Source organism: Fonsecaea nubica, assembly GCF_001646965.1.
Source record: "Fonsecaea nubica strain CBS 269.64 chromosome Unknown Scaff20, whole genome shotgun sequence".
NCBI lineage: Eukaryota > Fungi > Ascomycota > Eurotiomycetes > Chaetothyriales > Herpotrichiellaceae > Fonsecaea > Fonsecaea nubica.
The window spans coordinates 275,968-296,057 of NW_019173693.1; the positions used below are offsets into that span (position 1 = coordinate 275,968).

Below are 20,090 nucleotides of genomic sequence, written 5' to 3' on the forward strand. Positions count from 1 at the left end.
CTGGCCACCCCCGTTAGGCAGATCCTCTTTCGATTGAAGCCCTCCGGATGTGCTAGAAAAGGAGAAGAGTAGCATTTCGGCCTTGACACCGATGGTGGATCCGGACCAAGACCAGGGAATCAATCATCTAACCAAGTCCGTACCTTGCAAGGCGTGCCACAAGTCGGGCAGGAATCGTACTGCGTCTGGTGGAGCTTGGCCACACTGTGTGCCCATTGACCAAGATTCGTCGACCGCCTCTAGCTGGAAGAACTTGTTCAGATATGTTGTGAATAGTACTTATCATGACCCCCAACCTGCAATTGAGCCCGCAACTCGACCATTTCAGCATGATAAGCAAAGGTTCCATCCGCATTGGAAATGTTTCCGGTGCAACGGGCGACATGCCCACTGCCATGGCTAGAATGGTGGCCGAAAACAACATCGACGTGATTACGGGGGATTGGCTGTCCGAGATGAACATTGCCTGGAACGCTATTGCTAAGAAGGACAACCGGGAACTGGGCTACGAAGACGGATTCTTCATGCAACTCGAGGAGTGTATCGACGATATCGTTGCGAAGGGAATCAAGGTTGTCACCAATGCCGGAGCTTTGAACACTCAATCCCTCACGAAGAAAGTACGCGAGCTGCTCCGATCGAAGGGACATGATCAGATCACCGTGGCTGCAGTGCTCGGCGACGACATTTCGAATTTGATCCACGACCCGGAGCGGCGGAAAGACCTCCATTTTCCTCACTTGGATCATGCGGAGCGGACATTGGACGATTGGAATCTAGAGCCCTTTTGTGGAAACGCATATATCGGATGTCGAGGCATAGTAGAGGCTCTCAAGGCTGGCGCAAGTATCGTGATATGTGGACGGTGTACGGACGCATCGCCTGTCATGGGTGCTGCCGCGTGGCACTTTGGCTGGGATCTGGAAGGTCAGTACGACGAGCTGGCGGGGGCACTGCTGGCCGGCCACTTGATCGAATGTGGCGCCTACGTTGTGGGTGCCAATTTCTCCGGGTTCAAGGAGTTTCTGGACGACCTCGTTGACGTGGCATTTCCCATTGCCGAGATTGATGCTCGAGGTGGATGTATCATCACGAAGACATCGACAGGAGGTGGCCATGTCACGACCGAGACTGTCAAGGCGCAGACGTTGTATGAATTGCAAGGCCACCTCTACCTCAACCCTGATGTTGTGGCGGATCTCTCAAATATTCAGATTGAGGCAGAGGAGGGCTCGGAGGATCGAGTCCGGGTCATAGGTATTGTCGGCCTTCCACCGCCGGCGACCACCAAAGCAATGTTCGCTGCACCAGGTGGATACCAGGCCGAGGCGACCTTCTTCATCAATGGACTCGACGTTGATGCGAAGGCGCAAATGATGAAGCAGCAGCTGAACCACGTATTCCAGAACCACAGATTCAGCAAGCTGAGCATTGAGCTGTATGGATCCGAGGTAGAAAACCCCGAGAGCCAGCAGGCTGGGACTCTTCAGTTGCGAGTCTTTGCACAGGCCCGGAGGAAGGAAGACATTGTCGCTCCCCACTTTAAGACTCCGATATACGCGCTGAGGATGCAAAGTTACCCCGGCTACCATATGAACCTGGACTTCCGGACTATGGATCCAAAGCCCTTCATGGAGATTTTCCCCGCTGTCATTCCACTCTCCATCATCCATCATCAGGTTGATCTGGGAAACGGAAGGCTGCTCGAGATTCCGACCACGAAGAAGACAGCCGAGTATCCAGCCGTGAGGCCATCGTACGAGTCGGCCGATCCTATCGACTTGGCTTCCCTAGGTCCTACAGCGAGGGTCCCTTTAGGTAGTATTGTGCACGCAAGGTCAGGTGACAAGGCGGACAATTCAAACATCGGCTTTTTCGTCCGCCACGAGGACGAATACCCCTGGCTGAAAACACTCCTGACTGTGAAGAAGCTCAAGGAGCTGTTTGGAAAAGACTGGTTCAAATGCGATCCTTCTCGACGAGTCGAGCGAGTTGAATTCCCCAAAATCCTTGCTGTCCATTTGTAAGTACCACCATGTCATCCCTCACCTCCGTATTTCAGGCGTTGACGCACTTTCAGTCGTGTTCTGGACAACCTCTCCGGTGGCATCGCCTCTTCGGATCGCATCGATGGACTTGGTAAAGGCATTGGCGAATACTTGAGGAGTAGGCATGTCGATATCCCGTTACAGTTTCTCAACCGAGGCCGAATATAAGGGTGCACGTGTGTGGACACAGCAACGCTTCCTCTCGGTCAGTGACCCACTCCGCCCATGCTGTGATCGAGCGTCTGTATCTCAAACAGCCAATCTTGACTGGCTTGTATCATGGAAACGTTGGCAAAGTCGTAGCCATTATAAAGATCCTGCAAGTCATTGAAACAATCCTGATAACTGAAATCCATGCCATTCAAGGCCGTAGATGAGAACAAGTGCTGTCCCAATGTGGGAGTCATTTCAGTCTGCGACATATTTCGAGGTTGCTCCTGATGCAGCACGCCCTGAAGAGGCATACCGCTGTTGAGGGCGCTTCGTGTCTGGCTCTGAAATTCAACCACATCGGTCAACAGCGCGTCACTGAGTCTCCCAAACACCTGATGAGCATTGCGGGCTGTAGACCACCGCTCAGAGACAGCGACGAGGACATTGGAGCAGTCACGCGTAGTGTTGACTATCTGAGTAATGCTTGGATCGGTGGACAAACCGGTCGCCCTTGGTGTTGAGGGACCGACACCATTCGTAAGGTCGCGCCGGCGAAGTCGCAAATGCGACCGGATGGCGTAGATATAGGAGAGACCTGCGATGAAAACGGAGTGAAGGGTGATCGGAGAGTAGTTGATGCGACGCGACTTGTGAAGATATGCATAGATACCAATGGCTTTCTGCGCCGCCTCTAGGATTCGTTGAAGGCTATCGCCGTGTTGGGGGGGCTCGTGGATAGATGGCGAAGGTCGGTACAACATCAAGATTCCATTCAGGTACAGCAGATCATACCATTCCCGAGTCCTGAAGCTGGAGCGATCCGACTCGCTCAGAGAGCCTCCGAGAGGCAACGTCTCGGTGTCAGATCGCCAAGATTCCAGCTCCTCAAACAGCATTCTCTGCCGGTCTTCGTAGTCGATTGAGGAGGTCGGTCGGGACCGGATAGCGTTGTGCAAAGAGCTGAGGATCTTCCCGCAGATGATACGGTAGCGCACAATCTGCAGGAAGATCGCTGTTCGGAGTTGCCAAGGAGGACTCCCCACGGGCTCTGTGGGTGACAGACTGTTGTCTGGGCTGAGAACAATGTTGGCTTCGGCACGTGGCAGTTCAGTGTCAAAGTCGTCCAAGTGGATTGCTAGCGGCCGTCCTAAGGTGATGCTCGTTATTCTATCCATTGCCAACGTGCACCAGAAACATCTCCTCCGCACCTCTGAGTCGTCAAAGGCGTTCTCTTCGAGGTCGGAAGTACCTAGGGCTGGTGAACAGTAGACGGACTCTCGGTGCAGACCTAGCTCGAAGCACATCCTTGCTGCCGTGCCCACTAGATGCCACAAGCTCGCCGAGGAATCGTAAAGACCACTCCCAATTCGATATTGGCACATTAGAAGGACAGCTTGCAGGGCGACACTTCCACCCTTGCCGAGAACGGGAGCGAGCCGACTCATGGCGCGGTCATGGTGTGTCTCTGCATCTGGCATAACTTGCCAGTCAAACTTTGAGACCTGAGCTGTGGCGATGGCGAGGACCATGTCGAGGGTAAATGCTTCGACGTGGTGAGCCCGATAAAAAGAGATATCACTATAGATGGATTCCAAGCTGTTGATTAGTGTTTTGGGGTGAAGGAATGGATAGCACAGATGATCATGGGCCAAATACGCCCTCACCAAACTCCGGGCGAGATTTTCCGGAGGCAGCGCTCCGATGTCTGGAGTGACCGTTTCACCGCGCGCAGCCGACCCAAAAGTGCGAGCTGCATTGTAATCGTCGTCGTCCTGGGCGTTCCGGCCTCTGGTACGGCCGTCGACTTGGAGGAGGCTCGCAAGGAGCAGCCCGCTGGTTGGTCCCAAGTATTGTCGTTCGCCACCCACACCGAGGCTGAGGGACGAGACTTGGCTCGTCACCTCGTTGTTGTTTGTCATCGTTTGCGTCCGGCCGGAAGTCGAATGCACAGCGGTAGAGGGACTGCCGACGCTCGCAAGTCGTTGAGCTTCTCGTAGTTGGCTGGTCAAGGCTTCATTTTTAGCCTCCATTTGCCGAAGACGTCTCTCGAGCTTTTCCATGTCCTGGCGTCGTATGGCAGGGTCTTTGGCGCTGTAGGTACACTGAGTCCCTCCTTTGGCACACGAGGTGCACGCGGGCCTCAGCCGATCACATTTGGATTTTCTCTTGTGGCAGCGATCGCATGCGGCCGGCTTGGAACTGTCATCGGACATCTTGAGACCAGGTCTATGTCTCTGCTACGATCAGCCCTTCCAAGAGTGCCCTAGGAGCAGGACGCTGTTTGAGAGGAAGTAGCACACCGTGAAGCACTCTTTAGAGGGCAATATCGACGGAGACGTATTGCGCCAAACACGGAGAATGCCAATGTCCATCTATGGAGACGGACAATTGGGGTTAAGGGCGGAGGGAGGCCGCTATTTCCCTACCACGAACTGCAAGTCTGGGGGGAGTGATCTCACGTGCCTTCGCGGATAGGTGAGCCGGGGGGGGGGGGGGGGGTGAGCGTGTTAAAAGCGGCGCCGGCCGGGTGAGGGGCGAGGTGAGCTCGCCAAGAGGCTGGTGGCGATTCGTGACCAACCGGAGCATGTCGGCTGGTGCTTCCTAGACGGGACATCGTGTTCCTGGAAGGGCACCATACCATAACCACGACGGGTTTCCCGCATCTCTTTCACACAGTGCGGATCTATCCATAGACTGCCTGTTATGTGTGACGGCATCCTTGATGATCCGGGACTGGATGACAAACATGCCATGTCCAGGGCCACGTTTTCTAGAACAAATGTTGACGTTGACTCAAAATGTATTCTCGCTATCATCACTCGTACCTTTGAGGAAACCCTCCGGCCAGACCGGGTATCAGTCGAAACATTCTTTCTTCGCTTGCTCCTTGAGATACGCATCGAGAGTTCCCTTTAACTGCCATCCTTAATGTCATCTTGTATGAGAAAAGCTGTCCTCGACTCGTCGCTACTATGAGCTCTGCACAATGTCGCCCAAATCCACCTGCATTTCTTTTCTTCTCTTCCCATCTTCTTTATTCATCTGCACTCATCGGCTGCCCACTCATCTTGAGACACCCCACCATGGTTCCAGGTGACGTTGCCTGGACATGATGGATTCGTTCAGCATCCATCCTCTGCTGCCCTAGATTGCACTGGGCAATCAGCGTCTACTAAACAAGCTCCACGTACTCGTGGAACTCATCATATATCCACTGATCAATTCCTTCCCACTTTTTCTTCTGGTCTTCTTCGTAGAGTCGCTTTTCCCGCTGAGAGTCGGATTCTTTGCATGAAGTCTCCGCAAGACCATTTTCAGCGTCTACCGGTACGTCCATGAGCTCGGTGCCTTCCGGGGTTTTCACCACTGATTCAACCGGCGTATCTGCAAACGAGGTAATATCCTCGTATCGAAGACTGTCAGAATCATCTACTATTCCAGGATGGCCTGCTGAAGATTCATCGAAATTAGCAGGAGAAAGAAAGAAGTCATCACGGAAGTTCGCCCCATCTGCAAGGTCTGGCAACCCTGGAGTTGTAAAGTTGCCCTGGATGGTGGCAGAGGTTTTCTTTTTCTTGACGACATCAGCCATAGCAACATGCTCGAGTGGTGCATCAAAACACCCAAGGTCAACATCTGAGGTCAAGAAATCCGCGGGTTCGTCCTCTGCTGGGAGCCAGTCCTGGCCACCAAGATCTGTGCCGAAGGAGTTGGTTTCTGGTAAGACTTTAGAGCTATTCCCGGCGTCGAGTTCATCAAATACTCCTGGCTCACCAAGAGGGAGAGTGAAAGGGTCATTGTCGTCTTCGTCGGAAAATAGGTCGAAAAATTCAGTGTTGGTCTTTGCGGTACTCGGGTTGTGTCCCTTTCCTCTTTTACAGTAGCTGTGCTGAGCAGACTGTAGCGAGTCATCAGAGTTGAAGTCGGTATTTTTGGAGTGATGTTCACTGTCCTCTCGTTCTCGACCCTCTGATAGTTTCGGTCTTTTCGCGGCAGGTTCTTCGATATGCTTCCTGTCGCTGGATGGCAGAATGTCCCCAGGACTTCGGCTTCTGGAACACCGTGCATCCTTGGAAATGCTTGTCCCATATTGTTCTCGCCTGTTTTCCAGATCTGCGGTGGCCATATCTGCCGACTGCGTGCGATATACGCTCTCTTGCTTGATTTTCGGCTTCATCACCGCAGTGATCTTCTTTTGGACCTTCTCTTCTTCTTTGAGTTTGGGTCCGAATTTGAGCCCACGCCTAGGCTTTGCCACTCCCTCTTTACAGCATCGGTGTTTGCATTTCTTGTCCCGTTCATTGCAATCATGCTGGCAAGTCCAGCGCCCGCTTGGAAGTTGTACAGGCTCTCGGAAGGCAGCAACATCGGAATCTTCTGCGCGTTCTGGATTTGTGTCTCGGCGTTGCTGGGGAACCTCCTTCCATGACTTGTCCCGCCTCTTCTCCGTTTCTTTGTTGACAAGATCATCGATATCCTCGATCACTTCAATTCTGGCCTCATCAACTTCGAGAGCAAGCAGATCTTGGTCGTTGACTCCACCATCGTCGAATTCCTCGTTCCAGCACCTAGATATCCCAACGTGGCCCTCATTCTCTTCTGGCTGCACATCCCCCTGGGCTCGCGACTTGCGATACACTGAGGTCGGAATATTCGATAGGTTTAGTTGGGCGTACCTGCTGGTACCTGCAATGTTGTCACACATTACATGGCAGTTGACATGGCTAGTCGGCCTCGTGAGGTGTAGACTCAAAACCACATGCTCGTCATTCTCAAGCTTTTTTGGGCTAAACCTCCTGAAGTCCACAAGAGTTCCATGAGATGTCTCGGCTAAAAAGCAGACAGAGAACATCTTCTTGTTGAAAGTCCGGGGCAGCTGCTTGTTCAGAAATCCGAGTTCTGCTGTCATTATGATCCTGACACCGTCACCAGCTTTAAGTTCTCGAGCGGTCTCCTTGACCGACACTCTCAGGTTGGGAAATGACTCCAGCTTTTGCAGCAGTTGGTGGCCAAAAGGAGGGTTCTTCCCAAGGACAACTTCGATGCGAGAGGGCTCTGTGTTGAGAAGCGTGTCGATGCTATTGATCGATGCCGATGCCAATTTTCGAACAGCAACTTCACCAAGACCTTCAACCTGTCTTAACTGACTGGCGGTATTGTCCCAGACGCGTGCCGCAATGCTGCGTCCTAATTCAAGTGCGTTACGAGTCGAGATTCCGTCCTCCAAATGAATTTGACAGTCAATTATACAGCGGATCAGGCGATTTGCGTGAGCAAAGACGGGTATCTTATCGATTCGGCTTTGTTGAAGATGTCTTTTATAATTTTCGCCGTCAGGTAACGCTGCGCAACCCAGTTCGGACTGGATTAGCAGCGTGATCTTGTGGGCGGGAAGAGCAATATCGACCTTGACTGGGAACTTGATTTCTGGAGCTTTGTTGACTTCTTTGTAAAATGATTTCTCTCCAGCTAACATTCGTACTTCGCGGAATTCTTTTGCTTGGGCCAAAACCGAGAGCTGTCACGACCGGTCAGTCAAACCCTCACCATGGGAATGCCACGTACGATTTCCGACATCCTCGCCTTGGGAGGTAACTGCATAAATGACTTCATTGTGTCAAAACGGACGTAATACCTTGCCATTGCCTCACCGAAAACTGTTGAGGTCAATCGAGTATTTTGTGCCACCAGCCCCGTGTCCAGAAGCATCGCGACATCATTCTTGCACAGTTGCTCGAGCAATTCATCCCTTGTACTTTCCTTGACCCCTTCTCGAAATTGGTAGTGTGAGGGATTCTTTTCCAGACGGACGTAAAAGAAGGTGCTCTCCAGCCATTGCTTTGCCGTTGTAACGTCGTGCACTGTTCCGAGGACAAGTTCTGCGTTGAGGTGCTCGATAAGATTTTGATGAAGACAACTCTCCAACATCTCTTCACCTGAAACCATCTTTTCGTAGTGCGCAACTTTATCCTTCCGAGTAAGGATAACTGCACATGCTGAAGTTTCGAACTGCGGCCTTCCTGCTCTACCAAGCATCTGCATGACCTCCAGATCTGCATATTCTTTTAAGCCATTGTCAGTCCACACTTTTGTTCCTTTCAGAATGACGAGATAGCACGGCAAATTCACGCCCACAGCCAACGTGGAAGTGCTACATATGACGTTGATCTCCCCTTCCAAAAATGCATTCTCGATAATGTGCCGATCTGCTGCACTCACACCGCCGTGATGGAATGCTACACCTGCGGCGGACGTAGCTATTGAGATATAGTTAGCACGTGACAAGTTGTGAGAAGTAGTGCGATCAGGAGCATACCTTTGAGATCGGGATTCATCAAGGAGAGTTGCTTTCCGGGCCCTTTCCAGAGACGCTGTAGAGGATGTGCAGTTGACCACATATCCGCCAACACCTTGGCCGTTGTGACTGAAGCCCGCCGAGTAGAGCAAAAGACCATGACGGGTTTGGCCCGTCCATGCTTTGCGATGGTGTCTGGTATCCTGGTTGATATCAGTATGCATTCCGCGCTCATAGGAATTTCCTACTGGTTTGTCAACATCGACTCGAAAGCGAAATCATTGCCTTTCGCCTCAAATCCGTAAACATGCTTTTTGAGCTCGACAGGTCGAAAACTCTCTCCGAAGACCTCTCTGCGCGCAGGTAAGTGTTGCGACGTCGAGTCTTTTCCTAACCAGATTGCCACGTCCTCCGAATTCGGCACAGTGGCTGACAATGCCACCACTCTGATATCGGATTTCAGGGACTTCATCCTCGACACGACAGCCTCGAGGGTAGCGCCGCGCTCATCCTTGAGTATGTGTACCTCATCGACAAGAAAGAGTTTGACAAGCTGCATCAGTTTAGTGTGATCCTTCCATTTTCTAGTCACGCTGTCCCATTTCTCTGGAGTGGTGATGATAATGTTTGCCTTCTGTGCATGGGCCAAGTCATTATGGTCACTATCACCAGTAAGTTCGGCACATTGCAAACCCAGAGCATCGAACTTGTGTTGCCAATCACGATATCTTTCTGAACACAATGACTTGGTAGGGCCCTGGTATACAATTTTGAAATCTCGACCTTTGGATTGTACTACCAGCCTGCAGATAGCCAGCTCCATGATAGCAGTCTTTCCACTCCCAGTCGGGGCTGACACGACAATGTTGTCATCTGACTGGAAGGCACTTTCGAAACATTTTGTCTGGATAGCGTTGAAAAACTCAAACTTGAATACCGAACGAACTCGGTCTGGTAGTGCTGTCACCGGGACCAGCCGAATCCCTTGGATAATAGGCGGTGCTGAGGTAGGTTTGTAGCCCAGCGATGATCTCTGGCTGGCTCTCGTGTTTTCAGAAGTCATGTTCGAGGAGGTCCCGGCCTCCTCAGGTGAAAAGTCATATGCCCTCGAGCTGTACATCTTACTTGACAGGGTTTCGTTCGTTCTGTCACGTTGACGGTTCTGGAGGAAAGACACTGTGGGACTGCTGGAAGGGGCGGTGGGCGAGGAGCTGGATCTTTGGAGGTCGGACTTGTCATGCAAGTCATCTAGATCTGTCGTGAGAGCCTAGCTATTGGTTGCCAACTATGTCTCACCTTGTAAAAATCTCCTTGTACTGCTGGTCATTAACGGCGTGAGAGGTTTGCGAGGAAGAGTGACTCGGGGTACGCTCGGTCCTGCGGCTGGTCCTGGGAGTTGTGAGCTCTCCTGGAGCAGAGCTCTGTCTGAGTGGGTTTTAGTGTCTTGATGGACAAGGCGACGGATATCCGACTTACCAAAGTCGTCAAGTGGTCTGTCAAGTTCAGGAGGCGAGTATGGGTCGAACAGAGCAGCCTCAAGATGGCTGGGTGGGGCAAAATAAGGCGATTGTCGCTGCGTGACACTGTGAGAGGCATTTGGATAGGATCCAGATTCAGGAATCCGTGCCGTGCTGGGATCACGGGTGGAGGCGGACAGGGCATCTCGTCGACGGCCAGCAGGAAGGCGTCTGACGTTTTCCATGACACGAATCGAGGCAAGGGTTCCATAAAAAGGGGATGCAACGGATAGAGAGAAGACTTGGGTGACCGTATGACAGAGACGTCAAAGTGAAAGATATTTTCAAACAGACTGGAAGGACGATGCAGGCAGGCGACGCGCAGGTCAAAGTCTCAATGGGCAGGTGCGATAGACAGCCAAACAGGAACACGTGACCGTGCCCCTTTTCTTTTCTGTTTTCCTCTCTGCAAGTAGCCTTCCTCCTCCAAACACGTCCTGCAGTGAAGTGGTCACTTACTCCTCAGTGCTGAGAGAAGGTGCTGCGAGCCCCCGTCTGCTCGTTGGCACCAGTTTATCTGGCTAGTATGTCATCGCTGATCGTGTAGCAGCATTCATCCCTCCTCCAAGGGGGTATATCCAAAGTCTATCCTTTCATATCCAATCATAAGCATCTGATCCAGCGACCGAGTCCCGAATCAGTCACGATGCTTCGCAAAATAGCCTAGAGGTTCTTTATTCCTCTTTTTGTGACTTGGTGAGCCCGGTCTTGAAGTCGCCAGAGCTGTTTCTTCTTGAATCAAAGGGGTTTTGGGGATCTGGATAGACATATCGTTTAACGCCGCAGTACCATTGAGCGACATTTTCTCATGCCCACTGACCACAACCGCGGGGCTTTGGGGTAGCCGGGCCTCTTCGGTGTTATAGACCCAGGTAGCGATGAGTACTATCGAGGCTCCGATCAAGAACTGGAAGTCGTTAGTTGTGGTGAACAGACCAAACAAATCATAATTGCATACATGTCCGGTCATGGCGAAATCAAAGAACATAAAGCTCGCCAGGCTGCTAAGGACCATGCTGATGCTAACAGCAAAGTTCTTTGAGATATTGTCGGCATAAAAGATGCAGAACGCCGCAACGATGCCGCCAAAGGATTGGATGACAATTGATGCAGCCACCACCCAGTTGTAACCCGCGAAAAAGCCATATTTTGCCACTGTTTCGCCATCAAGGAAAACGATTCCGATGAAGAAGGCCGGAAATAGGGAATATATCGACAGTTGCACATTTCGGATCCAGAGCGATGTGTTTTTGGGCGATTCCTTGATGACCTTTTCAAAGTACACTCCGGCAAGCCCTGAACACATGCAAACGCCGAGAACCGCAAACAGTCCCACAGAGGCATCCATCCCGGGAGTGTCCAAGGCGAGCTCGTCTTCTTCTATGCCCTCGTACGTTGCTGATCTCTTTTTGAGGTGGGAACCAGGTTCTGTCATCCGAAAGTGCTCTCGCAAAGGATTGGACGACCGTGGAAGGTAGATCCTCGTATGGTGGCTTGAGGCTAAGGACCCTGACGAGCCGTGAGGAAGTGAGACAATCGCAACTCCCAGCATAAGCAGGATCAAGGACAGCCACTGTCTTCCCGAAATGGTCCTCCGCAGAAGCAAAACGCTAAACACGGCGGTCACAAAGATCTTGAATTGGTACGTGACATGGAAGGTCGCGGCGTCCAGATTGGATATTGCAACGTATTGCAGGCTGTTCGCCAGCGTGTAAAGCCCGGCCGGAAAGGCCATTTTCCAACTGTCGCCGGTGAAAACGGCGCTACCTAGTGTCCCGAGGAGCGAGGTTGCTGGCATTGATCGGGGGACGGAGAGGGAGACTTCGTAGAGAGATATCGTCAGGCATACAGCCAGTTTCAAGGCTTCAACGAGAAAGACGGCCGTCGAAGGAAGATAGCGATGTCCGTCGATAGTAGGCATAACCCTGGAATAATGGAGGAGCTGTGCGAGACCAGTCAGTTCAATGTGTACAGGACGCAGAAAGATCCCTTCCGACTCACTAAAATGAAAGTGGAAAATTGGACCGTCAACTGTACAAATAATCAGTCAATCTGTGAATGCATGGAGGATTCACGTAGGGTTCCTCGTACTGTGCCCAAAGACAGACTGCGGAGTGACACTCCCATGAATTTGGACGCGTTGCCGCGCCTTTCCACGCTCATTGCTCGAGGTGGTGTTTGACGAGAAAACCTTCCAAGTGTACAAATATTCGATAATGCAATGCCGCTGTGTCTAGCCAAACGGGTCTGCGCCAGGCAGATCAACCACTCTCATGTGGTAAGGAAAAGAAGGGGGGCGTCAAAGGAGTGGACAGGATCTCGGTGCAAGAGGCAGTATATGATTCTGGCACGTCGAACCAGTGGCGGAGATCGAGCAATGAGGTGAAGATGACCCAAAGGTCATCAGACACGCGAGCAACACAAAATGAGTGAACGAGACCTGTGGCAGCAGACCAAAAACGATAGGGGAGGAAAACCTTGGGCAAAGGGTGGAATGGTCGCTTGCCGCGTTGATTGGTGTTTTCTGGTGCTTCCCCAGCCAGCGGAACTTCTACAAGTCGATGGCTCTGCCATGCCCTGCGTCATGGCCTTCCACGCCTCCTGCGCCTTTCCAACTTCTTGATCTTGGCATCCCAGTCCCTGGTGTGGCGGTGAAAGATCACATCAGGTGGTCGCTATGCTAGTCCTGTCAATGCTATGTAGACTGATCACGATGAAGATGCCCTCAGCAAGTACTAGAAGTCGCAGCGACAGCTCTCCGGCACGGAAAGACAAGCATCAATTAACTATCAACTCCCTGCGCATCCCGGGCTCTATAAACTGCCCAGCCTCTTACTGTACATTGATCCACCGTGGACCTATCCTCCTTCGTCATCATAAAAGCCAGAGCCATGACTATTGTACACAAGCGATCCACCACTCTCTTAAAACGTCGTCACTGTCCTTCCTACTAGGCACCCGTGATCCCACAAAGGAAACGACAAACGAGACGCAGCTGGGCTCTTGAACGTCAAAGATACAGCCCTAATGCGCTGCTGCTGCAAGTTTCATCCAACCATTATAAGGAAAATCAATGAAGTCTTGGGAAGAGACCTCTTCTCGTTTTGGTGCCGCCTGTAGCTTCTCCAGTGTGGCTAGATAGTGGCTCTCCCGTCGACTTCGTGAGTTGTCCCTCGAACTGTTGCTCGACGTCGAAAAAAAGGTCGAACGGCTCATCCTACTGACTGCACCATTCGATGGTGCAAGTAGATTAGGCGAAAACATAGCCATCGAGGACGACGCTTCGGTCTCTGGCTCGATGGAAGTGCCGGTCTGAAAGCTGGCGAGTGAGTATCGCCCGCTAGGTTCTGTCGACAGCCCTGTCTGGAAAGTCGTGCAAGAGGCCTGGTCAAAGTTGGCATCTGTATGTGGAGATCTTGACTGCTTCTGCGCCCTCCCATGTAAAGTTAGCTGGACCTCCAACGCTGCGGAGATCCGCGGAGGGCGTTGATGCTTCGTCGATTTGGTCTCCGTCTCTCGCAGTGCCCGTATCCTTTGGTCTGCCACACCACCGTTGGATGGTCGGCCAAGGACTGCTTTCCTCGAACGGATAGCAGCCAAAAGAGATTCTTCTTGTCGGGTAACGCTCATCATTCTCCTGCTTTCAATGCTTGCGGTGTCGGACAAACAAGATTCGTGGAAGGATGGGCGGTGCGAGGATGCTTGGTCCGTGGGGATGGCAGGGAACGAAGTAAGCAAGTCGTCATCTTCTGGCGGAGGATTGGAAGATTGGTCGCTAAGATAAGTTGATCGATGGCTTCGTCGCTGGTTGGAAGGCTTCGATAATGATGATGCAGAGCCCCGAAGATGACTGCCATGAACACGCCGCAGATTCGGCGTCGCCCTCGATCTTACAGTTGCACTTTGTTTTGTGCTAACTGCTTTAGCCGTCCCTACCTCAATTTCTGAATCCGCCAGTGATTCCACAGCTATGCTGTCCCGCAGCAGCGGAAGAGGAACACTCCCAGATACTCTGCGGTTTGGCAATGGCTGTGGCTTGTCATCACCTTCATCATCAGAAGAGGACAAGTCGAGGATGCTGGTTTTGTGGAGATCGGTAGACGCTAGGGACGATGCTTTTGGTTTTGATGAGGTTTGCTGTGACTCGGCCCAGGAAAGGGTAGATCTTGACGATTTGGCATTGAGGGTTGAGACGCGGGAGGGGATTGTTGAACAAGGGAGCAAGTGACTGGATGGTGCTTTCGAACTTGCAGCTCGACTAATTGTCTCCGGCGTTTGTGTCCTGACGCTAGATGCCTCATTTGTCAAAACACCGATCCTACGTCCTTCGAATGCCATTTCCATTCCTGCAACAAAGCTTGGTTGCAGTTCGGGCTCATGGACGCTTTCGTCATCACTGCTGTCACCTTCGAGTCCATCGAACCAGTGCTTTGCCCCAGCTTTAGGCCGTCTGATATTCATCTTTATGTATGAAGTTTCTTGTCGAGAAGGAGTAATAGATGGTTTGGACTTCTCTGCACCGACCGATGTTGCAGGATGCTCAGACTGGAAGCGCACACCCTTTTGTGTCTTAGACTGATGGGTCGTATGTAAATGCCTTGTAGATCCACTTTGATTAGAGGGCATGTTGGAATGTTGGTTGCTAAACAACATCTTGGCGGCAGCATCCTCAGATTGAGAACTGTGCTTCGTGAGCTTCTTCGTTCCCGATTTACTGTCACTTTTAGAGCGGCTAAAAAGTTTCAATTGACGCGGAGAGCCCTTGTCCGGAGTCGTAGATTTGATGACCACCGGGGTTCCTTTTCGGAGAGCAAAATCCCGTCGGGAGGACTCAGAAGTCTGTTGTGACACCGCTAATGGCGCCTTATAGGCATCATAATACGAGTTCATGGTAGAGGATGAGCCGTATGTTTTGAGGCGCTTGGAATGTGTTGAGCCCGCAGCATCTGCTTTGAGCAAGAATTCCTCGTGCAATAACACAGACGACGCTTTCAAGTTGAGATCTGCACTGGCATCCAGCTGTTCCGTTGGGGGATGAGAAGAGCCCAGTTCGGTTGTGGCATCTGAAAATGACAAGGCAGGCAATCTTGCAGTGGCTGAAGAGCTAATGCTCTGGTTTCGTACCGTGTTGAAATCAGTTTCAGTGATCCCAAGCAGATGCTGTACTTTGTATTCATTTCCTTCTGGCTGCCGGCCTTGGTTTGGAGCATTGGATTTTGTTCGTTTCAGAGACGCCGGCAGACGGAACCTTTGACCGCCACCCATATCAGCGTTTCCTGATCATGCCCACACACTGACCTCTGATCTTTTGTGCATGCCGAGGTGTAGGGTAGATGGGACAACCAGCCAACAAATACTCCGTCCAGTCCGTCGAGTCTCGTATCTTTTGTCTGACAGTGTTTGGTATGAGGTGGTTTCTCTTGATCTTGGACCCGCTCTCGCAACCAGGACGATATCGTCAAGAGGAAAAGGTCAGGAGGTGGAGGTCAACCGGTGTCGAGTTCGAAGTGCACAGACCGAGTAGCCGAATGCCGTTCTTTTCGGAATCGTACGAGTAAACACGTTATTGGAATCTCGTGGAGGCCATTCTGCAGAACATGCCGGGGAGGCTTTCGAGGGGCTACAGAAACAAAAACTTTGACAGTTCAATTGAACTGAGGCAGGTGGAGGAGGTCGTGGAGGTCGCAGTGAAAGTAGGGTGTATGATGAGCAGTCCAAATTGCCCGGACTGGAATCGCCTGGCGTTGAACTGGCCATCAGCCTCTGGCGGATCACCAGGTCTCTTCAGGCGGGATGACGAATTGAAGGCGGGCACGACAAATACCATGGATAACGGCCACCGCCCCGAGTCCCCAAGTTTCGAGCCTAAAGTTACTCGTGGACACCGTACTAGCAAGGGCAAGGGCTGGTCGAATGGGCTTGAAGGAGATGCCATCCCCGAGGTGGAAAACGCTTGAAAGCTGCTGGAAAGTGTCGGTGGCTTGAATCGTTCCAGAAACTAGGGTTCCAGCCGTGTTGCCATGCCCCTTCTGGACCTTCTGGCCTTTCTGTCGGTGTTCTTGAAGCGTCTCTTGAAGCCCGCCACAAGACGTCTAGGCCGTGGTGGCGGATGCTAACCCAAACATAAGGGATTCGGAGTCGCTAGCCGCACCCTCCGCGGGCGGTGCTGAGTGGTCAGCTGAATGAGATGAGGAGCCATGGGGGTAAACTGGTAGCTTGCGAAGCCATCGCTAGCACCACTTGTTAGTTGAAGGCCAGAGAAGGGGTAGATCAAGTCCTTTCTTGGGAAGGATGTCGCGTTAACTGGATGGAGATCAAGTCTAGTGTGAGTGACGAGAGCCCCAGGGAGCAGCTTGACAACCAACTTGGGATGCGTGGACACCTTGAGACTGTCGGATCCACAGGGGAACTTTGCACGAGGTTAGCCCGAGGCAGGTCCTCGGTCAAGGGTGCTAGGTGCTGGGTGCCTTGGGCGCCAAGGGCAACTCCACTTCCAGTGACACCCATGGTGCCATCTTTGCTAGTTAAGGCCTGGGGGAGAGTCATGGGGGGCCCTCTTGGCTCAAGTGGCTTCATGTTCTAGGGGGGATGCCAGTTCGGTAGCGTCGTCACTTGGACTGTGAGCCATCACCGAAAGGATAAAGGAACACCAATGGCCTAGTATGTAGTGACTCTGGGGGATATTGCTTTTCAGCCATGCCAGGGGGTTTCATTTCCTGAGATTCCGAATCGACTTGTTTACACCCGATGGCTGTTGTTGTACCGAGTCAAATTGCTTTGTTCGACTCGACTTATCTCGTCCTTCAGGCTTCGAGAATCTGCTCGCTTATTGTCCGCTTGTCACACACTATTATTAGTCCCACTGCAAGAAGTACGAGCACAAATGAAAAGCAGCCTCTTCGAGTATGGCTTGACGAGCAAAAGTTACATGCATCTGCTTCTCGAGGCAAGCTTGTTTTTTGCTTTTTGCTTTTCAGCATCTATGGACAATATTGCACCTGAAGCACAACGTCTGCGAGTAGGGAGAGATAAATACTCCTGGTCGGAGGATAGGATCGTGGAACAGAGACTAAGTGTTGGGCAAACAGCCCTGATCCTCTCAACATGATCTCTTGGAGTCTCGAGGTCGCACCGCAAGATTAAGAGCATCAGTTCGGGACCCCTTGTCGAGGCTTGTTGTGACACGACCACCCATTCAGCCACCATCACCACAACCACCATTGCCACGTGTTTTCCTCGTGGCAGCCCGGGCCGTGTCACACCCTACCGAGTACTGACCAGCCACCTCTTCAGGATCTCCTGCAGTTTCATCTGCTTGTTTTGTGGCGGATGCCTTTTCGGCGCACAATCAGTCAGCGGTCGCTGTCGAGGCTGCGGTGCTGCAATCAGTGCTATAACTCCTGTTGTCACGGAATCGGTTTGTTGATTCTTCCAGACTCATGCTCGCTGCAGAGGGGGAACGATCGATGTTGATCAGTATGCGTGAGATACTGATCTTTCGTCGACGAACCGGCGTTGTCAGTTCCTTCTCAACAACCGGCTTCTCTAACGAGGGATTCCTTGCGGCCGTGTCATATCCCCAGCGGTATACTGGACCCCCGAACTCGTCATACGAAATCAGTTCTTCGCATCCTTCGGCTGTCGTATAATCATTTTCACCAGCGTACGCTCTGAGTGAACTCAGCAAGTCATTGCGCCTCGTATTGTCAGGGTTTGTACAGGTCTCGAAAAGACCCTTTACTGATGCCAATGAACCCATGCATCGCTCCTTGACCTGCCACATCTCCGCATCGTCAAGTGATACGACTTCGAAGAAGCCTCCAGATACTGGCTTGAGCAGACCCTCCTCCACGAGGCGCTCCATTGCCCAGTCAAGCACCTCCCTGGTCCAGCGAAATGGTTTCAGCTGCGTCTGAAGGAAGTCTCCGGCAATCCGCAATCCGGGTGTGGTCTTTGCTGCGAGATAGCCTGTAGCCACTCGGAGGAGAATGATGAGTAGGGGAGAATTCGGGGGTTTTAGCCCTTCGGAAAACAGGAGGCAGGTATAGCAGAAGTGCTCCTCAGGTATGGTAGCAGGAGAGAGGCTGTCGCCACGGCCATAGCACTCTTTATGCTGCCAGCTATCGCATACTTCGCAGAAGAGCTGATCTGGTTAGCCACTGAATTGGTAGCGATCGACCAGCTTACCATTGAACTTGATCTATGCTGACTTCCGCATTCACAGCCGATGCGACTCGATCGACTAAGCCGTCGGATCCTACCGTCGGCCAGCAGGCGATGGTCAAAAGCGTCTCCACTTTCACCTGTCTTTCCACTTTGAACGGCATAGCAGTGTATGAGAAGCTCTGCGAGCTTTGTGACACTGAGACAGAGCCCATTTTCTCTAGGCGGGCTCTGTTGGACAGGACGATCTTTCGACGCTTTTCCTCGGTGACCCGGTCCTGGGGTTGCGAAGGCTGACCCCCTAGGGCCCTGGAATTCTGTGAGTTGGTTTGTATCGGCGCTGTGTGGAACGGAATCATCGCTTGATGGCTTCTTAGGTTCAGAGGGCCGCAAGCGTTTCGCACTAGGTATTGGGCCGTTCCTAGAACGTTTTGATCCAGGAAACGAGTCTCTCAAGGTAGACATTAAATTGTTGCTGTGGCTGGAGGAGGTCTTCTGCATTGCCTGCAGCTGCCTGCTGATTTCCGTGTCATGCAGATCAATCAACGGTTCCTGTCTTGCCGCATCTTGAAGGTGTACTGCAACGCGCATTTGATGGTAACCACACTCGAGCATACCTACAACATCCTCATCTCGATCCAGCAGCGCCTCACACATTGTCTGACCTTCCCCCTCTTGATATTCATCTTTGTCTACAAAGCCGGGTGGCTGATATACCATAGGACATGTCTCGTTATATGTGAGACTCATTCCTAGCTTGCGACGAGCTAAGTCTCTGTCAGTGCTCCGACCTGCGATAAGACGAGAAAGGCGCACCTGGCAGACGGGGTAAATTCCTGAGCGAACGAAGCAGAGCCCGTATCGCAGCCCTGAAACTTTTGTGCACATTCTCCAAGACGAATGCCTGAGCTACCGAACTCAAATGCACACTGGTGACAGTGCCACGTTTATACGCAAAAGCGAAGTGGTAAGTCTCGATAATTGATGGCTGGCGTTGAGCTGCGTCGGTCACAAAGACTCGCAGGCTGTCTAGGTAGCTTTGATCCAAGGCGTCAAAAACTCCTTGCTCCTGACTGGAAATTAGCGGGCTTCTCGAAGTCTGCTGAGAATGTTCAGGGTTTACAAGCATATCAAGCATTTGATCAGCGCATCGATGGCCCCCACGGACGAGAAGTTTGACCTCTTGACCCTCACCAGGACTCTCTGGTGCCAACGATTGAAAAGCTGAATACAGGCTCTCTCCGGCAGACGAGTCGCTTTCGAGGGTGATTTGATCGACATATCGCGTGCGGAAGCAGGACGATGTCCAAGGGATCAGCTCTCTAGTATGGGCGATACAGGCCAACGATGCGTTGAGGAAGATCTGAACAACCGCGAGGCTTTCGGCTTGGGAGAGTATCCGTTCAGTAGGAGGAGCAAGGAGCACCTGCTGTGCCATTATTGTGAGGACCCAATGATCAACTTTTGAGGGTGAAGGTAGAAGAATTTTGGTCACTGGAAGTGAGAAACACAGTGCGTTGCGGGTTTCGATGTCACGATTTCTGGATCTCACATGACCCAAGTCCACTTGCAGAGATATCACGTCCGTTCTCAACCTGAAGTCCGGAGACGATAGAGGCATGAAATCTTGACCGCCAGCTTCATTGGATGGACCATCAATCTACAAGAGCTTGTTCAATCCGAATAATGTGTTTGGGTGGTTCCTTGAGGAGACAATTGGGTTATCTGAATGCAAAGAGAGCCAGATGAACGAGAGTATGTACTACTGCTTTCGGTCGCAACAAACAGTCCGTCTGTTCGAGCATCTCCATTTTCTAGAGTCAACAGAGTCCTGCTACCAGTTTGGTCGATAACGATTATGCCCTTCAGCAAAATCCGTAGCAATGTGACGCGTCGAAGACTTGCTCCCGAGAA

The 20,090-nt window shown here is 51.9% G+C and overlaps 7 protein-coding genes across 7 annotated transcripts; 2 read left to right on the forward strand and 5 right to left on the reverse strand.

The window, feature by feature from the left end:
• Window positions 1-284: 284 nt before the first annotated feature.
• On the forward strand, window positions 285-2,216 carry AYO20_04048 (hypothetical protein; the record flags this gene model as incomplete). Its single annotated transcript, XM_022642347.1, has 2 exons — window positions 285-2,023; window positions 2,081-2,216. 2 exons carry the CDS (start codon window positions 285-287, stop codon window positions 2,214-2,216), a joined length of 1,875 nt encoding a protein of 624 aa, XP_022501728.1.
• Window positions 2,217-2,254: 38 nt separating this feature from the next.
• On the reverse strand, window positions 2,255-4,414 carry AYO20_04049 (hypothetical protein; the record flags this gene model as incomplete). Its single annotated transcript, XM_022642348.1, has 1 exon — window positions 2,255-4,414. The coding sequence occupies one exon, from the start codon at window positions 4,412-4,414 to the stop codon at window positions 2,255-2,257; it is 2,160 nt and encodes a 719-aa protein (XP_022501729.1).
• Window positions 4,415-5,373: 959 nt separating this feature from the next.
• Window positions 5,374-10,198, reverse strand: AYO20_04050 (hypothetical protein; the record flags this gene model as incomplete). The annotated part of the gene is made up of 6 exons (XM_022642349.1): window positions 5,374-7,719; window positions 7,767-8,458; window positions 8,518-8,699; window positions 8,745-9,744; window positions 9,793-9,921; window positions 9,973-10,198. The coding sequence occupies 6 exons, from the start codon at window positions 10,196-10,198 to the stop codon at window positions 5,374-5,376; spliced, it is 4,575 nt and encodes a 1,524-aa protein (XP_022501730.1).
• Window positions 10,199-10,650: 452 nt separating this feature from the next.
• Window positions 10,651-12,176, reverse strand: AYO20_04051 (hypothetical protein; the record flags this gene model as incomplete). Its single annotated transcript, XM_022642350.1, has 3 exons — window positions 10,651-11,955; window positions 12,015-12,044; window positions 12,105-12,176. The coding sequence occupies 3 exons, from the start codon at window positions 12,174-12,176 to the stop codon at window positions 10,651-10,653; spliced, it is 1,407 nt and encodes a 468-aa protein (XP_022501731.1).
• Window positions 12,177-13,037: 861 nt separating this feature from the next.
• Window positions 13,038-15,278, reverse strand: AYO20_04052 (hypothetical protein; the record flags this gene model as incomplete). The annotated part of the gene is made up of 1 exon (XM_022642351.1): window positions 13,038-15,278. One exon carries the CDS (start codon window positions 15,276-15,278, stop codon window positions 13,038-13,040), a length of 2,241 nt encoding a protein of 746 aa, XP_022501732.1.
• Window positions 15,279-15,610: 332 nt separating this feature from the next.
• On the forward strand, window positions 15,611-15,970 carry AYO20_04053 (hypothetical protein; the record flags this gene model as incomplete). Its single annotated transcript, XM_022642352.1, has 1 exon — window positions 15,611-15,970. The coding sequence occupies one exon, from the start codon at window positions 15,611-15,613 to the stop codon at window positions 15,968-15,970; it is 360 nt and encodes a 119-aa protein (XP_022501733.1).
• Window positions 15,971-17,361: 1,391 nt separating this feature from the next.
• On the reverse strand, window positions 17,362-19,614 carry AYO20_04054 (hypothetical protein; the record flags this gene model as incomplete). The annotated part of the gene is made up of 3 exons (XM_022642353.1): window positions 17,362-18,133; window positions 18,201-18,493; window positions 19,063-19,614. 3 exons carry the CDS (start codon window positions 19,612-19,614, stop codon window positions 17,362-17,364), a joined length of 1,617 nt encoding a protein of 538 aa, XP_022501734.1.
• Between the last annotated feature and the right edge of the window lie 476 nt (window positions 19,615-20,090).